The sequence below is a fragment of the Lutra lutra genome, chromosome 6 (genome assembly GCF_902655055.1).
Source record: "Lutra lutra chromosome 6, mLutLut1.2, whole genome shotgun sequence".
Classification (NCBI taxonomy): domain Eukaryota; kingdom Metazoa; phylum Chordata; class Mammalia; order Carnivora; family Mustelidae; genus Lutra; species Lutra lutra.
The window spans coordinates 103,854,009-103,874,359 of record NC_062283.1 but is presented as its reverse complement, the minus strand read 5'-3'; the positions used below and the strand labels follow the sequence as shown (position 1 = coordinate 103,874,359).

The following is a 20,351-nucleotide window of genomic DNA, read 5'->3' as shown; positions in this document are numbered from 1 at the left end:
AGGTTGATTTTCTTTAGAGTTCAGAAAAAAATAATCAAACGTAAAACAAATAACAACACTTTCAGTCACCATAGTTCAGTTCCTCAGTAATTAGTCAGTGCTGGCAGATAAACTCAGATAAGCCTATTTTTAAAAGAGGACAGATAAAAGGGAGGCTGCAGGGCCTCAAAAGACATTGCTGGGCTGCAGCTGCTTGTTGACTTCTGATCTCCAAACCTACTTCTCCCGGCCCCACAACCACCCCCCATTCCAAGCAATATTGATTGCTACTGGGCAATCACTCAACAGAAAGGCTCAATGACATGCTTTCTTTCTTTTCTTTCTTTTTTTTTTTTTTTTAGATTTTATTTATTTGACAGAGAGTGAGAGAATCTCAAGTAGACCCTGCTGAACACTGAGAGGAAATCGGTCCCACACTTAACCAGCTGAGCCATTCAGGTGCTCCTCAGTGACATGGTTTTAAACAACTAGAAAAAGGACCACCAAAAAAACAATTGTATATAATCAGAAGTGGATCTTTTCCATGAAATATTAATAAGCATTTGCCATGTCCCTATTTCATAGGGAAAAAAGTTCTTTTCATTAAGTTTCTAATTTGGAAAGCTAAGGTCCTTTTTCACATACTGAATTAGACAGCGTAACGAAAGCTAATCACAGAAAAAGAAAGTATATAGGAATGTAATTTGAATCAGAATAACCTGCTGCTAGCTAACTATGCAGCTACTGTAGCCCCCATTAAAGCAATTCCTACTGAAAATTTGCTGAAACCCGAAAGGGTCTCCTTTTGAAGTTAGAGTTTAGAGGGTGACTTTTAAAAAAACTGAATTAGCAATTAAAGTAATAACTTCTTGATCCCATTTTTTAAATCTGCATTTCAAAATAAAGTATTTTAAACTTTCATGTATAATGACCATAATTCACACTAATTTTTATTTTTAAAAGTGAAACATTTTTTTTTTTTTGAAGATTTTATTTATTTATTTGACAGACAGAGATCACAAGTAGGCAGAGAGGCAGGCAGAGAGAGAGGAAGGGAAGCAGTCTCCCCGCTGAGCAGAGAGCCCAATGCGGGGCTCAATCCCAGGACCCTGAGATCATGACCTGAGTCGAAGGCAGCGGCTTAACCCACGGAGCCACCCAGGCGCCCCATAAGTGAAACATTTTAAAGTATAACATTAAAAATGAAACATTTTAAAAGTGAAACACTCACTAAGAAGCTAGACTTTTTCTATTCTGTCATCTACTTCTAACTTCACTGAGAAAACAAACAACCAACCACAATTCATTTCAGAATTTTTTATAAATTAAACACAAAAGGGCACCTAGGTGGCTCAGTTGGTTAGGGTTAGTTGCCTGCCTCTGGCCCTTGTCCTGGAATAGAGCCCCATGTGGCTCCCTGCGGAGCAAGGAGTCTGCTGCTCCCTCTCCTTTTTTCCCTCCCCCGCTCCTGTGCAATCTCTCTCAAATAAATTAAAATCTTAAATAAATAAATAAATCATGAAAAAATCTAAAGAAGTCTTATTTAATTTGGTATCTCATACTGCTGCATATTAGACTGTTTTTTTTTTCTTCACTATAGTTGTTTTCCTTTTGTTTTGACAAAAAAAAATGAAAAACACAAAAAAAGACGAGATTCAAATAGTCTTAAATTCCTGCAATGTGGAAACCACATTATATTCCATATTATAAATACTTACCAAAATTTCATTTTCTCAAATAAACAGAAATGTTTACTAAAAGTATCCCAATACAAATGGATAAAAAGCCCTTAGTTTTGTAAGAGTCCATGCCCTTGATTAATATTTTTAAGTTTAAAATATTATGGTAGAATGAGAAAATATCAAATTTGGGAAATAATAAAATGAACTAGAAAAACTGAGGTCAGGTCTTCAGTTGGGATAGTGCTAAATCTCCCTTCCTAACAACAGAACTTACACATTAACTGCAATTCCATACAATTCCATATCCAGGAGCTAACTTTGAGATTCAAAAAATGTGCCTGCAGTCTTTCCAATTAAAGGGGGAAATTCCATTAATTAGTGTTTCTATTTCAACCCTCATATTCCGTGTTGTTATGAGTTGAATTGTGCGTCCCCCAAAATGTTGAAATCCTAATCCCCAGTACCTATGAATGTGGCTTTATTTGGAAATAGGATCTTTGCAGATGATCAATCAAGATGAAGTCATTAGGGTAGGCTCTTTTCAACAGGGCTGTGTCCTTATAAAAAGGAGAAATCTGTGCACTGTGATAGACACAGACCCAAGGAGAACACCATGTGAACATAAAGGTAGATGTCAAAAATGATGTATCTACATGGCAAGGAATGTCAAAGCTTGTCACCAAACTATCAGAAGGTAGGAGGCATAGAACAGTCTCCCTCCCAGCCCTAAGGAGGAGGCAACCCTGCCAACACCCTGATCTAGCTTCCAGAACTGTGAGACAAATTCCAGTTAACCCCCCAATTTTGGAACTTTGTTAATGCAGCCTTAGGAAATTAATGCACTTGCCTTCCCTTACGATCACATCCTTGTTCTTACACCCCCAACTTACTCTTGCTTCTCCTGGTGATTTCTTATATGCTCTCACCTCCCTAAACCTCACTTCACACCCTCACTCGCCAATGCTCTTCAGCATCGTTTCTCATCAAGGGTACCTCCGCCATTCTCATGGGGAACTGTCCAGCACACTACAGGATGTCAAGCATCCCTGGTACTCTCATTCCCCCAGGGTATCACGGTGCCCACAGAGAACTGCTCTGGAACCTGCCAGCTGGAGTCTGACTCAGTCTCCCACCATCTACTGTGTCTGATCTCTACAGGGCAGTTAACTTCAGCTTCTCCATCTGTAAAATGGGAACAAATAACCACCTTGCCCTGTGACTCTGAAGCTTCAGTAAGTTAAAGAGGCTAAGCAGGTACGCCTAGGTGGCTCATTAAATGCCGGCTTGGGTCATGATCTTGGTGTCCTGGGATGGAGCCCAGGCTGTGCCCAGTAGCAAGTCTGCTTGTCCAGCTCCCTTGCCCTCTGCCCCTCCCCTTGGCTCATGCTTGCTGACTCATGCACATGCCTGTGCACTCTCTCAAATAAATAAAATCTTAATAAATAAATAAACAGGCTGATGACGCAGGCTTACCCTCACCAGCTTCTTCTGGCATTAGAATCACATAGGGAATTACTGCCTATTACTCCATTCTACATGGTCATATCCTGACTTTAGCTGCCGTGGAACTCCTTGCCAGGGCCTCCTCACACAGCGAAGCTTCACTGAGTACATTCTGTGAAGCTGTAACAGCTTCACTGGTTATTACATGTTTAAAATAGTTGCATCATGCCAACTAGTAGGGTATGCCTTCTACAGCTGCAAAGATCCAGACAACTTTGGGCATAGTCTCTATGAGTTCCACTGGCTACTCTCATCCCCACTTGAAAATAGAGCAGCAGCCCTGGGCAAAGCTCTACGTTTTCCAACTTTGCTTCCAATTTCTTTGTATCTTTTCCTCCCAGTGATGGTCCCTCTCTAATAACCAAGGATATACCATTCATTTCACCGTGCTCCATGTTAACACTGCCCAAGCTCATATAAGCCCTTCATTCTCCTTTTTAAATGGTTTGTGTCCCAGGTCTTTGATCTGTAGCGAGTAGCACTGATTTGTTCCATAAGGCTGGCGTTTAAGTCTTTCCCCAGCCCTTACATACACCTACCACCTGATAGCACCTAACACAGAGCCTGGTACATAGCAGGTTTTCAGTGACTAATGAGTACAAGAGTCAATCAGGGGATAAATGAATGCATTGCTGAATGAACAGAGGAATGAATACGTTCAGGAGTCAGGAGGTCTGGTGTCCATTTAACCCTTCCTTAGCTCTACAGCGACTAACATAAATGACTCCAGGGTAAGCCACTTGATCTCTATGCCCAGATTTCCATCTCTGTGATTTTTAGGTGGTTGGATGTCGCAAGAAAACCACTTTAGGTTTTCTTCCAGCTCAACTGAGCACAGAAACTTTAACAAAGAGTGAAAGATTGTTATTTCTTTTTCTGAGACATTTTAGTCAAGGCAAGCACAGGGGTAAAGATTTTTCTAAAATCACATACCAGGGATCCCTCCCTGCCAGAGAGTCCCTTGTTACCTGGGGACAAAAGGCTCCAGACAGGGGCGCCTGGGTGGCTCAGTGGGTTAAGCCTCTGCCTTCGGCTCAGGTCATGATCCCGGGGTCCTGGGATTGAGCCCCACATCGGGTTCTCTGCTCAGCGGGGAGCCTGCTTCCCTTCCTCTCTCTCTGCCTGCCTCTCTGCCTACTTGTGATCTCTGTCAAATAAATAAATAAAAATCTTTATTAAAAAAAAAAAAAGGCTCCAGACAGCATACAGGCTGCAGATACTGAAGACATCTCTGAGATGCTGAGCACTGCAGAGTTTGTTATCATGGGCTTCTTGCAGGAACTGAAAGTCTACCCTGTCCTCAAATGAGGTCCACAGGGACATTGGTGGCCTGCCCTCTTCTACCCAAAACTCCTCCCTTTCCAGCCTGAACAAGGTGGGCCCTGCACTCGCTTCCGGGCTCCAAATCTAACTCAAGTCCTTTCTCTGCCATCTGCCTAAGGCTCCCACATGCATATTTTATGATTTCTGGCACATTTCCTCCTTATCTAACATCCTGCAATATATCCCTCTGCCCCTATATTATTTCTATTTCTGAAAGAGGCAAGTGTCCTTGAGGTGTACTTTATTACTGGTGGTTTTGGCTTTCCTATCTTATCTCCCCACTCGGTCCTCACCTAAATTTCTTGAGGGCAGAGGCCACATCCTCTATTCTGCTCCAGTTCCCCACAAGAACAAGGACAGAGCTGGGCAAGCAGCAGATCCCTAGAAAATACTTGTTGCATAAATAAAATAATGAATGAATGAAATCATTGATGGACTTCAATTTTTCAAATTTAAAGTCATATTAATATACTTCCTGAATAAAGTTACCAGGACACCCCTTTCCGGGTATACAACCGCAACTACAGAATAAATAAAATTTTAAAATGGCACTTTAGAAATATACTATTTTCTGAGGACTGAAATAAATGTCCTTCACTACAATATGAACAAGAGCAAACATTATCAGCTGTATAAGAAATCTGCTTTTTAGGTATCCATAGCATAATAATGTGGCATGTCTCTTATTTCCTAGTAAAAGCAGATTTTACCTGGAGCGGGGGGGGGGGGGGGGGGGGGGGGGAGGATAATCCCTTGGTGTTAATTATTCCAAATATCACTGTTATGTGTTGAAGCTGGAAAATTCAGGGAAGTCAGACAAGATATGAGGATTTTTCTCTAAATACGTTGTTTAAATCTCCTGCTGATTGGGGCAGAACACCTTTTTGGAAATACCATCAACTCACTTAGCAAAGTCAATTTCTAGTTATGTTCCTTCCTTGTGGTTTAATAAACTTCAGCTAGAACCAAACTGATTTGGAAATCAAATTATTTGTTCTCCTATGCACTTGCTAGTCACAGTTGGTCACCAAATAAAACAGCACCAATGGTCAACACAACTCTGCTGGAGGGAAAACATTATGGCTATGCCATCAAAGCTTAATGTAGCTTAATTCTATAAGCCCCATCAACGTCCCCAGGCCAACACTTAACCTAAACAACTTCATTATCTCTTAGAAAGCATTACTCTTGCATATAAGCATATACTTATCACCACCAAAAGTATCAACATTACACTGTTACAGAAAAACTATGTATTAAGGTAAGAGATAATATGGTAATTGGAGGGACTTACTGACAGAGGATTGAGAACTAAAAAAGTGAGGCCCATTAAAATAGACAATTACTATTTATGGACAGAACAAATTATGTCTTCCAGCTCAAATCAAACCCTGTCAGAACACACACTACCAGGCAGGGCAGTGAGGGAAGCTGAGACATCACAGTAAAACACCAAAGGACAAGAATAAACTCATTTTGAGGCTAATATGAATACATTTAAAGTGGAAAAAAAAAAAAAAACAAACAAACGCTGTTACAAGGATTTATCCATATTTACGCAACTGATTAAATCAGAACAGGTTAAAGCTAGAATGTAATTCTGAGTTTACATCATAACCCTTCATTCTACAGAAGAGAAACTCAGGCAGGGATGGAGCCCCTTCTCCAAACTTAGGTCTCTGAACTCCAGATTCATGTGCAAAACACGTAACGGTAAATTTAAAAATTAAAAAAGGTCATAGGCAGACAATAAACACTTGTTAATGGATTTGAGGAAATAGAGATCCACAATTCCAGAACTATCTTGGTATATTACCTGCTCACAGGATAAGCCAAGTAATTACCTAAAGTTTTGACTTTGACTTGTCCATCATAACCTAGGCTTCTTAATACTACAGATCAGCCCTTCCATAATCAATAAAATGCTATTACAACAATTATTGAAGCGTACAAGTTGGTGGTGAAACCAAAAGCTTTGGAGCATTCCTATGAAGAAGTGCATTTGAAAAAAATCTATCCACAAAGTAATATGGGTTTCCTGACACATGAAGTGTAGTTCAATGGAGAAATCTGTAAAGGACAGGTATGACTAAGCAACCACAAATAACCAGAAATACCAAAACTATCAGGAGTATGGGGACACCACATGCCTGCATATAAAGATAAGGTGGAGTTTCCCATCTATTGTTCCTAATGAAAAATAGGTCTTTTTTGTACTACAGTGTTGACTTCTTTTTAAATAAAAAGTCTCTTCTTTTTAAATAAAAAGTGGTTTTTAAGGATTTACAAATAATATTTTATTCCATCCTCCATCCCACCTGCTTCAGAAACAAACTTGGGGACAATCTGGTTGTTGCTGGGCAGACAACTAACCAGATCAAATTTAAACAATCAATATGGCACTTTTGATGTATTTGATTATGTATCTCACCAAGGAACCCCTTAAATCTATAGTTTAACTCTAAGGAAACCAAGTCTTAATAATCACGTAAAACATGTCTTCCTCTGTGGGCTATCAAGTATATATTACTGATTTTTCCCTTACAGTCGGACACCTCGCTATTTAACTTCACTCCTTCAAAAAAAAAAAAAAATCAACAATATCGACTAAGCAAAACAGCTTAAAATAATTAGAGAGACCACAATTTATACATCCTCAAGATGAAATTGACCATGGCACTACAAGGGTAAAGAAACCAAACACACACATTTACATAAAGATGTAAAAATATTCATAGCATCCAAGGCAGGAAAAAAAAAAAAGACAAAACAAAATCCTAGCACGACAGGACAAACCCCGTCCACAGTTCTATTTGCGCAGGTATAAAACTAAAGAAATGTACTGGGTGGCGAGGAAGGGAGGGGGGAGAGCAATTACTACTTAAACTTGTTTCATTCAGGAGCTAGGTAGCTAAGCAGCCTAGATAAAAGCTGTTTATACAAAATATAACCAGGCTGAACGTCCCAAATCGGGAAGAACTAACACTAAGGGAAACGGGACCCCCGGGGCTCTCAGACTCCCCCTTCCCCAAATTCCCGAGCCACACTACTGGAGCTGGGGGCTGCCCGCGGACTCCATTTTCCCGCAGCGCTGTCTCCCTCTCAGGGCCTGTGGGTGAGCTGGGGTCCCCCACCCACCTTTGCTCCCCGCCCTTTTCATTGTTGTGCAAGTGTGAAGGATCACCTGCCCGGTGCGGGTTCCCGCGTCCGGACGCGCTGCGCACCGAGACGCGCAGGGGCGAGCGGGGCGCGCCTCCCGCAGGACCCGCGCCTAGTGCCCACGACCCCCGGAGACCCGATCCCGGCCCGCTGCCAGCCCCCGCAGTGCTCACCGCCACGAAACCCGAGGAGGAGGCGATGAACACGCGGACCACCATCCTCTCGCACGCCGGGACGGGCAGTCTGCCCCCGCGGGCTCAGGGCTGGCGGGGACGCGGAGGCAAAACTCAGCTAAGAGCCGCCGCCGCCGCGGGGCAGAGCGCTCGGGTGGGGAAAGATCGCAGGGACCTGACTCTCTCCCGCGGGTCAGCAGATAAAAGCCCAGAGCCTCCCGGCCGCTGGCCGAGGAAGGATGGGGAGGGGAGAAGGAGGAGGGAACAGGCTGCGGGGCGTGATGGGAGTTGTAGTTTCGTTCTCTGTCTGGAGTGCCTAGTGGACTGAGCTCTTTCCAGCCCCTCCTTACTGCGTGATAATCGCTTACCCGCGCAGGTGGTTGGAGGGGAGAGGCTAGGCAGACGCTGTGACAAGGGGTAGCGAGGATCCCGGCGAGAACGAGAAAAAGAAAACTAGGCAAGAGGGCTTGGTTCAGAGTCCAACCTTGGGTTGTATGTTGTGGTTTACTGATTTGGAGCATCCCCACCCAGAAACGCCGACAGGAGGGATCGAGCCTCCGCGACCTGAGGTCTTGAGGCCGCTGGCGTGCGGGGCAAGCCCGAACCTGCGGCGGGCGGGTGGGGCGGGGTGGGGCTCTCAGCGGCCGGGCGGTGGTAGGTGCTGTGGGGCTGGGCGCTCCTGTGTGCTCCCAGCGGCTCTCGAGATTGCAGAAAGGTGATTCTTCTAGTTAAATGAGACGTCTCTTTCTTCTGTAAACACTTCAAATTAGAAGCCAGCTGAGAGCACAACCAATATTTTATTTTTCTTTGCAAAACTGTAATTGTAGTAGAAAAAATAAATACCAAGCGAAATTAGAATCCTCCTATCAACGTTGGGCATCAGGACCCCACCCGCCCCACCCGCTGCTCAACACAATGGCTTCGCCTCTGTGCCCCTTATATTTACAACGGAGCCAGATCTGGCCTTTTTTCAGAACCGATGCACATTCCAAGCGCAATCTCCCAGGAGGATGCTGTTAGATAAGAAGCTTTTAGGTAGTTGCTAATAGTTTAGGAATAGTTATTTAGCAAGAGTTTTCTGTTTCACAAAAGCCCAAGCCTCTTACAGTTTGGTGGAAAGGAACCAGTTTTCTCTGCAGTTACTGTATTTACTTTCTGCGTTTCAGCAGGGGAGTTTAGCAGAGTTCTGGGAACAATGTTAATTAATAGTTCTAGAAAGAAAGAAATTAGATAATGAAGCCTCTAGCTCTTTGGTTAATTTCTTGCACAGATACTAACCATCTTGGAGCATTTGCTTTTTTTTTTTTTTTTTTTTTTAAGATTTTACTTATTTATTTGTCAGAGAGAGAGAGCACGGGAGAACACAAGCAGGCAGAGCGGCAGGCAGAGGCAGAGAGAGAAGCAGGCTCCCCACCGAGCAAGGAGCCCAATGCGGGACTCAATCCCAGGACTCTGGGATCACGACCCGAGCCGAAGGCAGCGGCTCAACCAACTGAGCCACCCAGGCGTCCCGGAACATTTGCTTTTTAAAGCAGTTTTTAATATTTTAAGTTTATAACCTTTTCTATTATCTTATGTCATTCCTGTAGTACTCTTTTTTAATTTAGCATGTTAACAGAAGATTCAATCCTTATATGACTTTATTTCTTCTTATAAACAATAGCTAAATGTGACCTTTGCTGTAATTAATATCTCTCTGCATAGGCACGTTAATTTGCCTACCATACATGTGGAAATGAATATTTATAAAATTTAAAATAATTTCTTAACAGTAGGTACTACATTTCCTATATAACTGCCACTGTTAAAAGTCAACATTTTCTTCAGTTTGGAATTATTGAGCTGTGACGATATGGCTAATAGAAACTTAGAGCCTATTCTCTGAAAGGTACCAAAGTGGATGAAAAGTTGAATAAGTCATTTCCTCACTCAGCGGAGCACCTATTGTCTGCAAAACAAAAAGACAGGTACAGAAATAGCAACAGAACAAGACACACTGTACCAATAGATTGTTGTGTGGGTATAAAAAGAAAGGGTGGCTTTTTAGAAGAGACTTTGAAGATGAGTAGAATATCTGCTGGCAGATGAGGGGAATGCTGGGTGAGTCTATGCAGAGTTTATGAGATCAACAAGCAGTTGGTTTTGCTTCAAGAAAGGGTTATGAGGGGCGCCTGGGTGGCTCAGTGGGTTAAGCCGCTGCCTTCGGCTCAGGTCATGATCTCAGGGTCCTGGGATCGAGTCCCGCATCGGGCTCTCTGCTCAGCGGGGAGCCTGCTTCCCTCTCTCTCTGCCTGCCTCTCCATCTACTTGTGATCTCTCTCTGTCAAATAAATAAATAAAATCTTTAAAAAAAAAAAAAAGAAAGAAAGAAAGGGTTATGAGGGGACTAATAGGAACAGTGTGGAAAATGTAGGTTTGAATGGATGCAGCAGGAGACTCTCCCTGGTTGTCTGCCTAGCTCCTCGCTCTTTTGTGAAATCTGTTCCTCAGCTCCGATCTAAGAGGTTGTAGGGGTGGCATACCAAATCCCTGTTCGTACAGCAAGACCAGAGCTCAGTTAGCCACAACTAATTGGTCTAGGGGTGAACACCTGACCCAAGCTTGGCTAGGCAACACCCGTACCCTAAAGATTTGGAATTAGCACTGGGAAAGAAATAGAGAGTAAAAGCTTTAACTTGTGACATGGAAGCTGGGAGCTTTTCAGAAGCCATGTTTCAACATGAGAACCAGAAAAGCTGAAGAAGCTAGTCAGTAGGAAGAGAACAACGAAGCACACAAAAGGAAATTAATTTCAGAGAATCCTGATAATGTTTTTGTCCGGGGGTCCTAAAACTATGACCTGTGTAGCAAATTGTGTGTTTTATAAATAAAGTTTTATTGGAACACATTAATTTTCATATTGTCTACGGCAGAGTGACAGAAACCATATGGCTTGCAAAACCTAATACATTTATTATTTGGCCCTTTATAGAAAGTTTGCCAGTCCTTGTTTATGGCTCAAAATGTTCCTACATCCCTACTTTTAAGGCCTACATAACATCCCTGTATCCATATCATAAATACCTCATTTTACTTAAGCAACCTGAAATAGGTTTCTGTTTCACGCAATCACCAAGAAGTTTACAGTGAATTTGTTAAGCTTTCCAAGGAAGACAAGGTTATGATCGGAGCTATAAATTAAGATCATTCTGGCGTGGGGTAATTTTTATTCTCTGCTGGTGAAAAAGTTTATCTCTAGAACTTGTATGCAGGACAAAGTGTTAGAAGTCCAGGAACCCACAATAGCACGTGTGGAGTTGAGACCCAGAGTTAATAAACAACATGGAAGAGCGAATGAGAGTAGAAAGCAATCTGGAATATAAACTAGAGGTCCAAGATCAACTCCACAGGGTATCATACCACACCCATCTGACAAGTAAAGTCTGCAGATAAGGCAGGCAGCCAAAACTGAAAGACAGAACTCCAAAAATTGAGTAGGTCAGTAAGGCTTCAGGAAAGCTGCTCTTGCATTACCTAAGACTTGAGCCCCTTCAGAAGTCACGATAGAGTTTCTTAGGTTAGGTTTTTTAGGATAGGTTTAGGATAGGTTTTTTCTTAGCTTTATTGAGATATAATTGTATAAATTACCTATTTCACCCATTTCCCCACCCACCTCCTTTCTGATAATCATTAATTTGTTCACAGTAGTTAAGGGACTGTTTTCTTGGCTTAGCTTTCTCTTTTTTCTTCCCTTGCTCATTTGTTTTGTTTCTTAAATTCCACATATGAGTGGAATCATAGGGTATTTGTCTTTCTCTGACTGACTTATTTCATTTGGCGCTATACTCTCTAGCTCCATCTATGCTGTTACAAATGACAAGATTTCACTCTTTTATGGCTGAATAATAATCCACTGTATGTATACACCACATCTTCTTTATCCATTCATCTATCAGTGACACTTGGGCTGCTTCCATAATTTGGCTAATGTAACTAATACTGCTATAAACATAGGGGTACACATGTCTTTGAATTAGTGTTTTTATATTTTGGGGCTAAATATCCAGTAACTTGATTACTGGATCATATGGTAGTTCTACTTTTAACATTCTGAGTAACCTCCAGACTGTTTTCCATGGTGGCTGCACCAGTTTTCATTCTCACCAACAGAGCAAGATGGTTCCTTTTTCTCCACATCCTTGCCAACACTTGTTATTTCTTGTGTTTTGGATTTCAGCCATCCTGACAGGTGTGAGTGAGCCACTATGATTTTGAAGTATAAAGGGAAAAAAATAAAATTTTTAAATATTTGCAACTGTTGGAAAATATTAAAATACCTATGATTTCTATTGTTAACAAAGTCGTAGATGTTTGCTGCTATTACAGCGGCTTGTTGCCTGCATTCATAATTGAAGGAATTAGTAAATTTTTTGAAAAGATTTATCTGTTCATTTTAGAAAGAGAGAGAGAGAAGGCACTTGGGCACGTGAGGGTGGAGGGGGCAGAGGGAGAGGGAGAAAGAATCTCAAGCAGACTCCCCATTGAGCTCAGAGCCCAACACTGGGCTGGATGTCACAACCCTGAGATCATGACCTGAGCCAAAATCAAGAGTCGGATGCCTAACTGAATGAGCCAGCTAGGCGCCTCAGGATTAGTAAAGTAAATTTCTGTTACAGTTTAATGAAAGTATAAATATGTTAATTTTTTCTCAATTCAAGCTCATGAACTCTGTAACTTCTATCCACAAGTCCCTTGGGTAGGGTGGGTAGGCAGTTGTGTCCAAGAACCCCAGTTTAAGAAACCATAGTCTGACAGTATCCAACTGTGTAAAAGCCTAGGAATTTACCTAAAAAGAAAGTACAGAAAGAAACAAGAAGGAGCCATGAAGAATCCCTTGGAGAACTCTTCCGTTCAAAAGTTGGAAAGAGAACAAAGAATTAAAAGGAATGGAGGAACTATCAGAAAAATACAAAACGAAAAGACTACAGTGTCACAGAACCCACGAGACGTGTTCTAAGCTTTAAGAAGTAGAGAATAGCAAGAACACTGCTCAGCATGGAAGTCGGGGAAGATAATAAAAAAGGAGGCTTGAAGTCTGTTAGTTGGGCAGGCTGTGTTCACATTCCAGCTTTGCCACTTAATTTCATGGACAAATTTTGCCACCTCTCTAAGCCTCCGCTTTCACATCAATAAAGTAAGTATAAATAATGACTCTCATTCACAATTGTTATGAGTGTTTATTATGCTTAGGATAATCTCTAAATTATGCCTGAGGGTATCTGTTTGCTCCACCTGGCTGCAGATGTTTGGACCAAATCTGTGTATTTCCCTCAGTGGGACCCATTGCAGCCTGAAAGCAATTTATGACAATTATGACCAGGCTTGAAAATACATGCCAGTCCTCTCTCCGGAATTCACAGTTGGAAAATCGAAAGACTAAGGCAATTAGCAGTAGGAGCATAAAGGAGGATGCTGCAAGGGAGCATGGAGTGGGGTTGAGACACTTTGAGCAAGTGAAGGAATGAGGAAACAAAAATGAAGACTAAGAGGAAGTCTGTGACAGGAGAGTGGAGCCCCCGTGGACTGAAAAACAAACACTAATGAAGAGGCTGGCGGCTGTCCTACATCCAGACTCAGTTTCCACAAATCCAACCGTGCCACAATTCCTGCCTTGGGTTGCTGTTTAAACACCTCCATCTTTTTGGGGCGCCTGGGTGGCTGAGTGGGTTAAAGACTCTGCCTTTGGCTCAGGTCATGATCTCAGGGTCCTGGGATCAAGCCCTGCATCGGGCTCTCTGCTCAAGCAGGGAGCCCGCTTCCTCCTCTCTCTCTCTGCCTGCCTCTCTGCCTACTTGTGATCTCTGTCTGTCAAATAAATAAATAAATAAATCTTTAAAAACAAACAAACAAACAAAAAAACACCTCCAACTTTTATCTTGGGCTTGTGTAAGTGGGGGTCTTTTCCTGACACCTCTAAAATCCTGACCAGAACCTCCATGTGACATGTGGGTAGTGAATCACGTGCCCACAGCAGTCATGAGGAAGGTCCAGGGACACAGGCTTCACCATGCAGACTATAGCAAATGGGACCACCCTGCTCAAAAACTTTGGGGTTTTGTCTGAAATATTCTGATATTTCAATGTCGACTCAATTTTTTGAGTCAACTAAGCCAAAACTTCTGCAAGTCCTGTGCAATCCTGTGGTTCTCCAAGTTTCTCCCTCCAATGTCAGTACAACTCTGAGGCCAGGGTTGGTGCCCACTAAAGCCACAAGTAGCACTAGATGTTATTATAATGATGGTTTGTTATCATTGCTGGCCTTTGCGAGGGCACTCCCAGCAGAGGATGGAGGCATTCCCCTGACAGCAGTGGCTTGAGGATGGATGGGGCCCTAGAAACAACTGTTTTAGTCTTTTCTGATTAAAAGTTGGGGAATGATGACAGAAACTTGAAGGGGCATCAGGGAGCATAAACATTCTTCAGGAAGGTTTATGTAACGACTAAATAAAGAGCTCTTTTATTTTATTTTATTTTTATTTTATTTAAGATTTTATTTATTTATTTGACAGAGAGAGAAAGATCACAAGTAGGTGGGGAGGGGGGCTGGGGAGAGCAGGCTCCCCGATGAGCAGAGAGCCTGATGCAGGGCTTGATCCTAGGACCCCGAGATCATGACCCGAGCGAAGGCAGAGGCTTTAACCCACTGAGCCACCCAGGCGCCCCTAAAGAGCTCTTTTAAACAGTCAGGTGACTCAATTGTCCAGATTTTATTTTTAGAATGGAATTGAATCTGATTGATAATTCTTCACTGTCAGAGCTGCCCTCTTTTTAACAGCACTTAATCCAACACTACCTAGCTCCCCAAGGAGTTCACTCAAGGCACTTCAGTCACCACACCGTGCCCATCACAAATCCCTGCCCTGCTTCAGGCAGTTGCTCCTCTGAAAGCTGAGTTGGCACATTTGGCTGTTAGTGGGTGACAGATCTGTGGGAGAGGAGGTTAGAAGCCAGAGGGCAGGGGTAGATCAGAGTGGTAAGGGAACTGGTCTCAGGGCGAGACCTGTCACAGCTGTATGCACCGTCTTTAGGTAATTTACTTAACTTGGGACACCTCACCTTCCTCGTTGTTGGGGGCTTAATGGAGAAGATGCATGTTAAGTGCTTTATTACACAGTGCCTTGGACATAGTTAGGACTCAGTAAGTATTAGCTATTACTAATCATGTAAAGTAAATCAGAGAACGGCCTTCATTTGCATAAAGAATATAAATTTCATAAATATTTCCTTTTCTTAAGATTTTATTTATCTTTGGGGCGCCTGGGTGGCTCAGTGGGTTAAGCCTCTGCCTTCGGCTCAGGTCATGGTCTCAGGGTCCTGGGATGGAGCCCCACATCGGGCTCTCTGCTCAGCAGGGAGCCTGCTTCCCTTCCTCTCTCTCTCTGCCTGCCTCTCTGCCTACTTGTGATCTCTGTCTGTCAAATAACCAAATAAAATCTTAAAAAAAAAAAAAAAGATTTTATTTATCTTAGAGAAAGTGCCAGCGGGGCTGGAGGGTTTGGGTGTTGGGAGGGAGGAGTCGAGGGAGAGGGACAAGCAGCTTCTGTGCTGAGCACGAACTTGATAAGGGACTTGATCTCACAACCTGAGATCATGACCTGAGCTGGTAAATCAAGAGTCTGATTCTCAACTGACAGAGCCACCCAGGTGCCCCTAGATTTCATAAATATTTCTGTTTTATGTCTGTGAGTTTAACTATCTAAATAACAAAGATACAGTTTGTATGAGCCTCTTTGTACAGTGCCATGTTCAGTTAAAGTACTTAACAAAATCTTTTTGATGTTAATGAAGTTTAGAGGAGGCTGTACTTAAGATAAAAGGGATATTGGTGAAATGAAGCAGTAATAAAGTCAAAGAACAGGAGCTTGAATTCCAGAAGAGAATTCACCCTCTGCTTTTATGTTGCCTCATCAGGCTCATTCTATTTTTAATAAAATAAAATCTTAGTAAACAGGAATACACTACCAGTCCCTGAATTGGATGGAATTTCCCGCGCTCATGTTTAAGGAATGAAGGAAAATCATAAAGTAAGGAATAAGCCTTGAAACCAACATATTCTTGAATCTGTACATATTCCCCAGAGGGTTCACTATCTTGTCTTTCAGGAGAAAACACGTTCATCTCTTCAATGCCTTGATTCCCCTAGAAATTGGAAAAAGGTATGGGAAGAAAAGCAAATGGCATAAGCCACCATCTTGGAACTGTAACAAGGAGGATTTGAGATCTGCTGGTCACCACAGGAAGAACTCAAAACCCTATGTGCAGTTGATTTCTTTCAGCTATATTCATTCCGTATGTGCCAGATGCTATGCTAGGTGCTGGGAAATCAAACCCAGTCCCTACCCTCACGGAAATTATGGCTAATCCAGAGGATGAAAGATGAACAAGAATGTATCTACTTGAAGGAAATGACAACACAACAATTGTGTTGCTTTTTGCTGTTGTTTTCTTCATCTTGAAGACCTTTCCTAATCAACTATTTTTGGAGAGAGATATCTATAAAATTCTCTCCACCACTCCAAGATTACATTGCAGGTCAGAAGATGATATCACCATAACAAAATAAAGATTAAAAGTGGATATTACTTAGATAGTTGTAGGCAACGCAAGGTAGGAGAACTTCCAATACTCTACAATATTTTGGTTGTTAGTTCACTGCCTTTATAAATGATTACCATATTATAATAAACAAAAATTTACATTTAGGTTATTGTTGAATTCTGAAATTACTTTGATTCTTCATGAATATATTGCTAATGAGATTTCAGTTCATTATAATTTCTTATTCTAGGCATAAAGGCCGTTTAGAATAATTGCAATGGAGGAAGTATAAGAAAATGTTTATATATAGCTACAATTAAAGAAAATGGAAAAGTGAGGTTAAACAAACATAAAGTGTTATTATTGTTGTAGCAATTATTTTTAGTGTTTGTTTCCTGTGATTTTTGAAGGGCTTGCTGAATGGAAATTATGAACATTCGCTTTTAGTACATTTTAATACCTTGAGGCATAATGATTTCCAAAAGAAAAATGAGGACTTTACCTTTAAATTTCTTGACTCTTTCCTTAAAAGTAAAACCAAAGGGTGAGTATAAAATATACAGAACACTTTAACGTCAGGTTGCCACTTTGTTTCCTCATTTCCTCGCAGCCATCCCTATCTCGTTCCTTTAGGAACAACTTCAATTGTGGATATCACTCTACTTTGGTCTCGACCTACCGTAAGAGCCTGTGGGTCTCAATACCATTTTTCCAGAAGGAAGGCATTTTTGCATTAAGCAGAATTCCTTTTAACACTGACATTCAGGGAGCGAGACTTCCCTATGAAGCCAACTCACTATAACTCAGAAGCCATGATCTGGCCAGATATTACTAAGTTTGTGACAAAACAAAGTACTTAATAATGGAATTCTGCTCCTTCCTTGCTTCCTGGTTGTAAACCAGACTTATTTGAAAAAATTCATTAAATTTTTCTTGCTCTGAGAACAATGTAATGGAAAGTCTTATTTTACTTTAACCACAGTTTACATTTGCCCCAAACATACAGCTTTTTAAAAGCACAATCCATTCAGTTCAACTTACTTGTTGAATATCTGCTCTCTGAGTAACTTACTAAACTTCACCTCTTCAGCAATTTGCATTTCTTTAAAATTTAGTAATTATTGATAAATCATCTCTCAAAACCAGAAAAATATTAACATGTCTCATAATTCTTATAACCGATACTTATAGCTTATAACAGGAGGGGTACTAAGCAATTCTAATTCCATCCATACCATGACCATTTATCAAGGTCCTACTAGGCACTAGGCACTGGGCATTAGGCACTACTGGATGCTGAGAATATGAAGATTCATAAAACAGAGAGTGTGTGTTGGGGGTAGGGTGAAATGTTTTTGCCCAAACTGAAGTTCTGGGTAGAAACACAAACAAAGGTCAGTGAGTGGTTGTGTGAGAACAATGCAGACACATGGAATATGGTGGGTCCTTTGAATGGAATCTTTGTAGTGTGATCTGAAGTTTATTTGCCATGTGTATCACTTTTGTTCCTGTTTTAGATAGTAGAGTAACATCTTAGGTAGTTAAAATCTCATCAGTGTCTATTTTCCTGTGATTTGCTACATTTTACCTTTGTTCCTGGGGGAAGAGTAACAACTGTATACTGGGAATCGAGGTTGAAGCGGGGAGATGCTGGAGAAAACAACTCTGCCGTCCTGAATAGAAGCCTGGGAGCCTAAAACAGAGATGGGCTTCCCATGTCCAAAATCTACTTCTGTTCCCATCTGAGTTGACATACATGCAGCTGTATGCTTGGCTAAACCTGACAAATTTTCGGGAACCCGAGTGACATTTAATTATTTCACTTAACAAGAAGAATACTGGGAGGTGAACCTAGATTTCTTGTAACAATGTCCTCAAAATCCAGGACCCTTTTCCCTTTTCATTTCGCCATCCTTAGCACAATGACATTCTTCCTTGGGCTTGGGGCTTCGTGTTGCCAGTGGCTGCCACAGCTGCAAGTAGAGAATCTTCATACCATCATCAAGTAGAAAGAAAGAAGGCAAGCAGAAAATATGCTTTCCTCTTCTCACAGAAGAAAAGCTTTCCCAGAAGTCCCCTAGTGGACTTCTCCTTCAGCCTCATTGGTCAGAACTCGGTCATGGAGTCACCTGCTAAGGAAGCCAGGGAAATGTGTGTGAGTAAGGAGAATGTGAGAGCTAAGATGGGCTTAGGTCTGTTATCATTCATCCAGTGGGGGTAAGATGCAGGGTGGGCATACTAAACGCCAAACTACTGAGATTCTGCTGGCAAGGAAGACAATGGGGGCTGAGCACAACAGTGACTGCTACAGACATTTGCTTAGTGGGACCTTGAGTAAATTATTGAGCATCCGTGCCTCAGTTTCCACATCACCTTAGTTTCCACATCCACTCCACAATGGAGATAATAGTAAGACCTAATTCCTAGCCTTGGGGTGAGGGTTAAATGACCTAATCCATGCCAAATGCTTAAATAAGTGCTAGAACATGGTAAGCACTCGTAAATATTGGTTACTAAAAGAAAGAGGCACTGTATTTTCCAAGGTACTTGATTTACAACCAAATTCCTCAAATTTCCTGCATAGCACCGTGTGCAGAAGATATAGATCTGGAGAACATGAACATTTCAACCCTCCAGGGAGAGTTCTTCCCATAAGACCTATGTCTGTGGTATATAGTTTGGACCCTTTCTCTGCTTTCCCTATAATGTCGCTCATTCTTCTTTCTTTCCTTCCCTTCTCTCCCTTTCTGCTCTCTCACATCTACTCTTCCATCTTCTCTTCCCACACATGCTCCTTTTCTCTCTCATGATCCCCCCCACCCCACCCCACCCCCATCTTTCAGACCAGGAAATGATCAGGGCTTCACCCTGCTCCTGGCTTCAAGGCTAAAAAAAATGCTGACCCTCATGCAGGGCTCTTCTGAGTCCTGACACTGTTATCCTCTAACAGGTGATATATTCGGAGCTGAGTTAATTCATTCTGCGTATGTAAAGCATAAGTAACTCACAGGCCGGGTGACAGTCATGCATCTGGTATGGGGGACTCATGCAAACTACACTTCACTGCATGAGTTTCTTTTTGCCGTATCACACTCCTAAAGGCCAGAAGAAAATCTTAGGAAGAGGCAAGACCTTTTTAATTTAACCAAATTGGTCTACTCACCTTTTTCTAAAAGAGTAGGGCAGAAATAGGACAAATAACTTAAGAAGTGAACTTTGAAAGAACAAATTTGCAAAAAGAACTACCCAGCAAGAAAAAAATTTTTTTGTTTCTCATTTCAAAAACAAAACAAAAACAAAAAAACAGAACCTGATTCTATAAGAATGATGAGTGTGATACCGCAGGAATAAAAGAAAACTAAATAAATGTGGGTGTTGCGAGCTTTGGAGACCAGTGGTGTGGGGGGGGACACCAGCATGAAACTATCTATTTAAAAATACTCTGAGAGCAATTGTTGGGTCGCAGGTTAGCTCTATATTTAATTTCTTAAGGAATCTCCACACTGTTTTCCAAAGTGGCTGAGCCAACTTGCATTCCCACCAACAGTCTAAGTGGGCTCCCCTTTCTCCACATCCTCTCCAACACTTGTTGTTTCCTCTCTTGTTAATTTTGGCCATTCTAACTGGTGTAAGGTGGTATCTCAGTGTGGTTTTGATTTGAATTTCCCTGATGGCTAATGATGTTGAACACTTTTTCATGGCTCTTTACCCCAAACATAAAGAAGATATGGTCCATGTATACTATGGAGTATTATGCCTCCATCAGAAAGGATGAATACCCAACTTTTGTATCAACATGATGGGACTGGAAGAGATTATGCTGAGTGAAGTAAGTCAAGCAGAGAGAGTCAATTATCATATGGTTTCACTTATTTCTGGAGCATAAGGAATAACATGGAGGACATTAGGAGAAAGAAAGGAAAAGTGAATTGGGGGAAATCGGAGGGGGAGAGGA

The 20,351-nt window shown here is 41.7% G+C and overlaps 1 protein-coding gene across 1 annotated transcript in view; it reads right to left on the bottom strand.

Moving 5' to 3' along the window:
* Nucleotides 1–8,103, bottom strand: part of SH3BGRL2 (SH3 domain binding glutamate rich protein like 2) — a 62,255-nt gene extending 54,152 nt beyond the window's left edge. Inside the window, exon 1 of the mRNA XM_047733886.1 lies at nucleotides 7,820–8,103. Within this exon, the coding sequence (XP_047589842.1) occupies nucleotides 7,820–7,864 (45 nt within the window). The 5' untranslated portion in view covers nucleotides 7,865–8,103. The remainder of the gene's footprint in view (nucleotides 1–7,819) is intronic.
* Nucleotides 8,104–20,351: the final 12,248 nt, after the last annotated feature.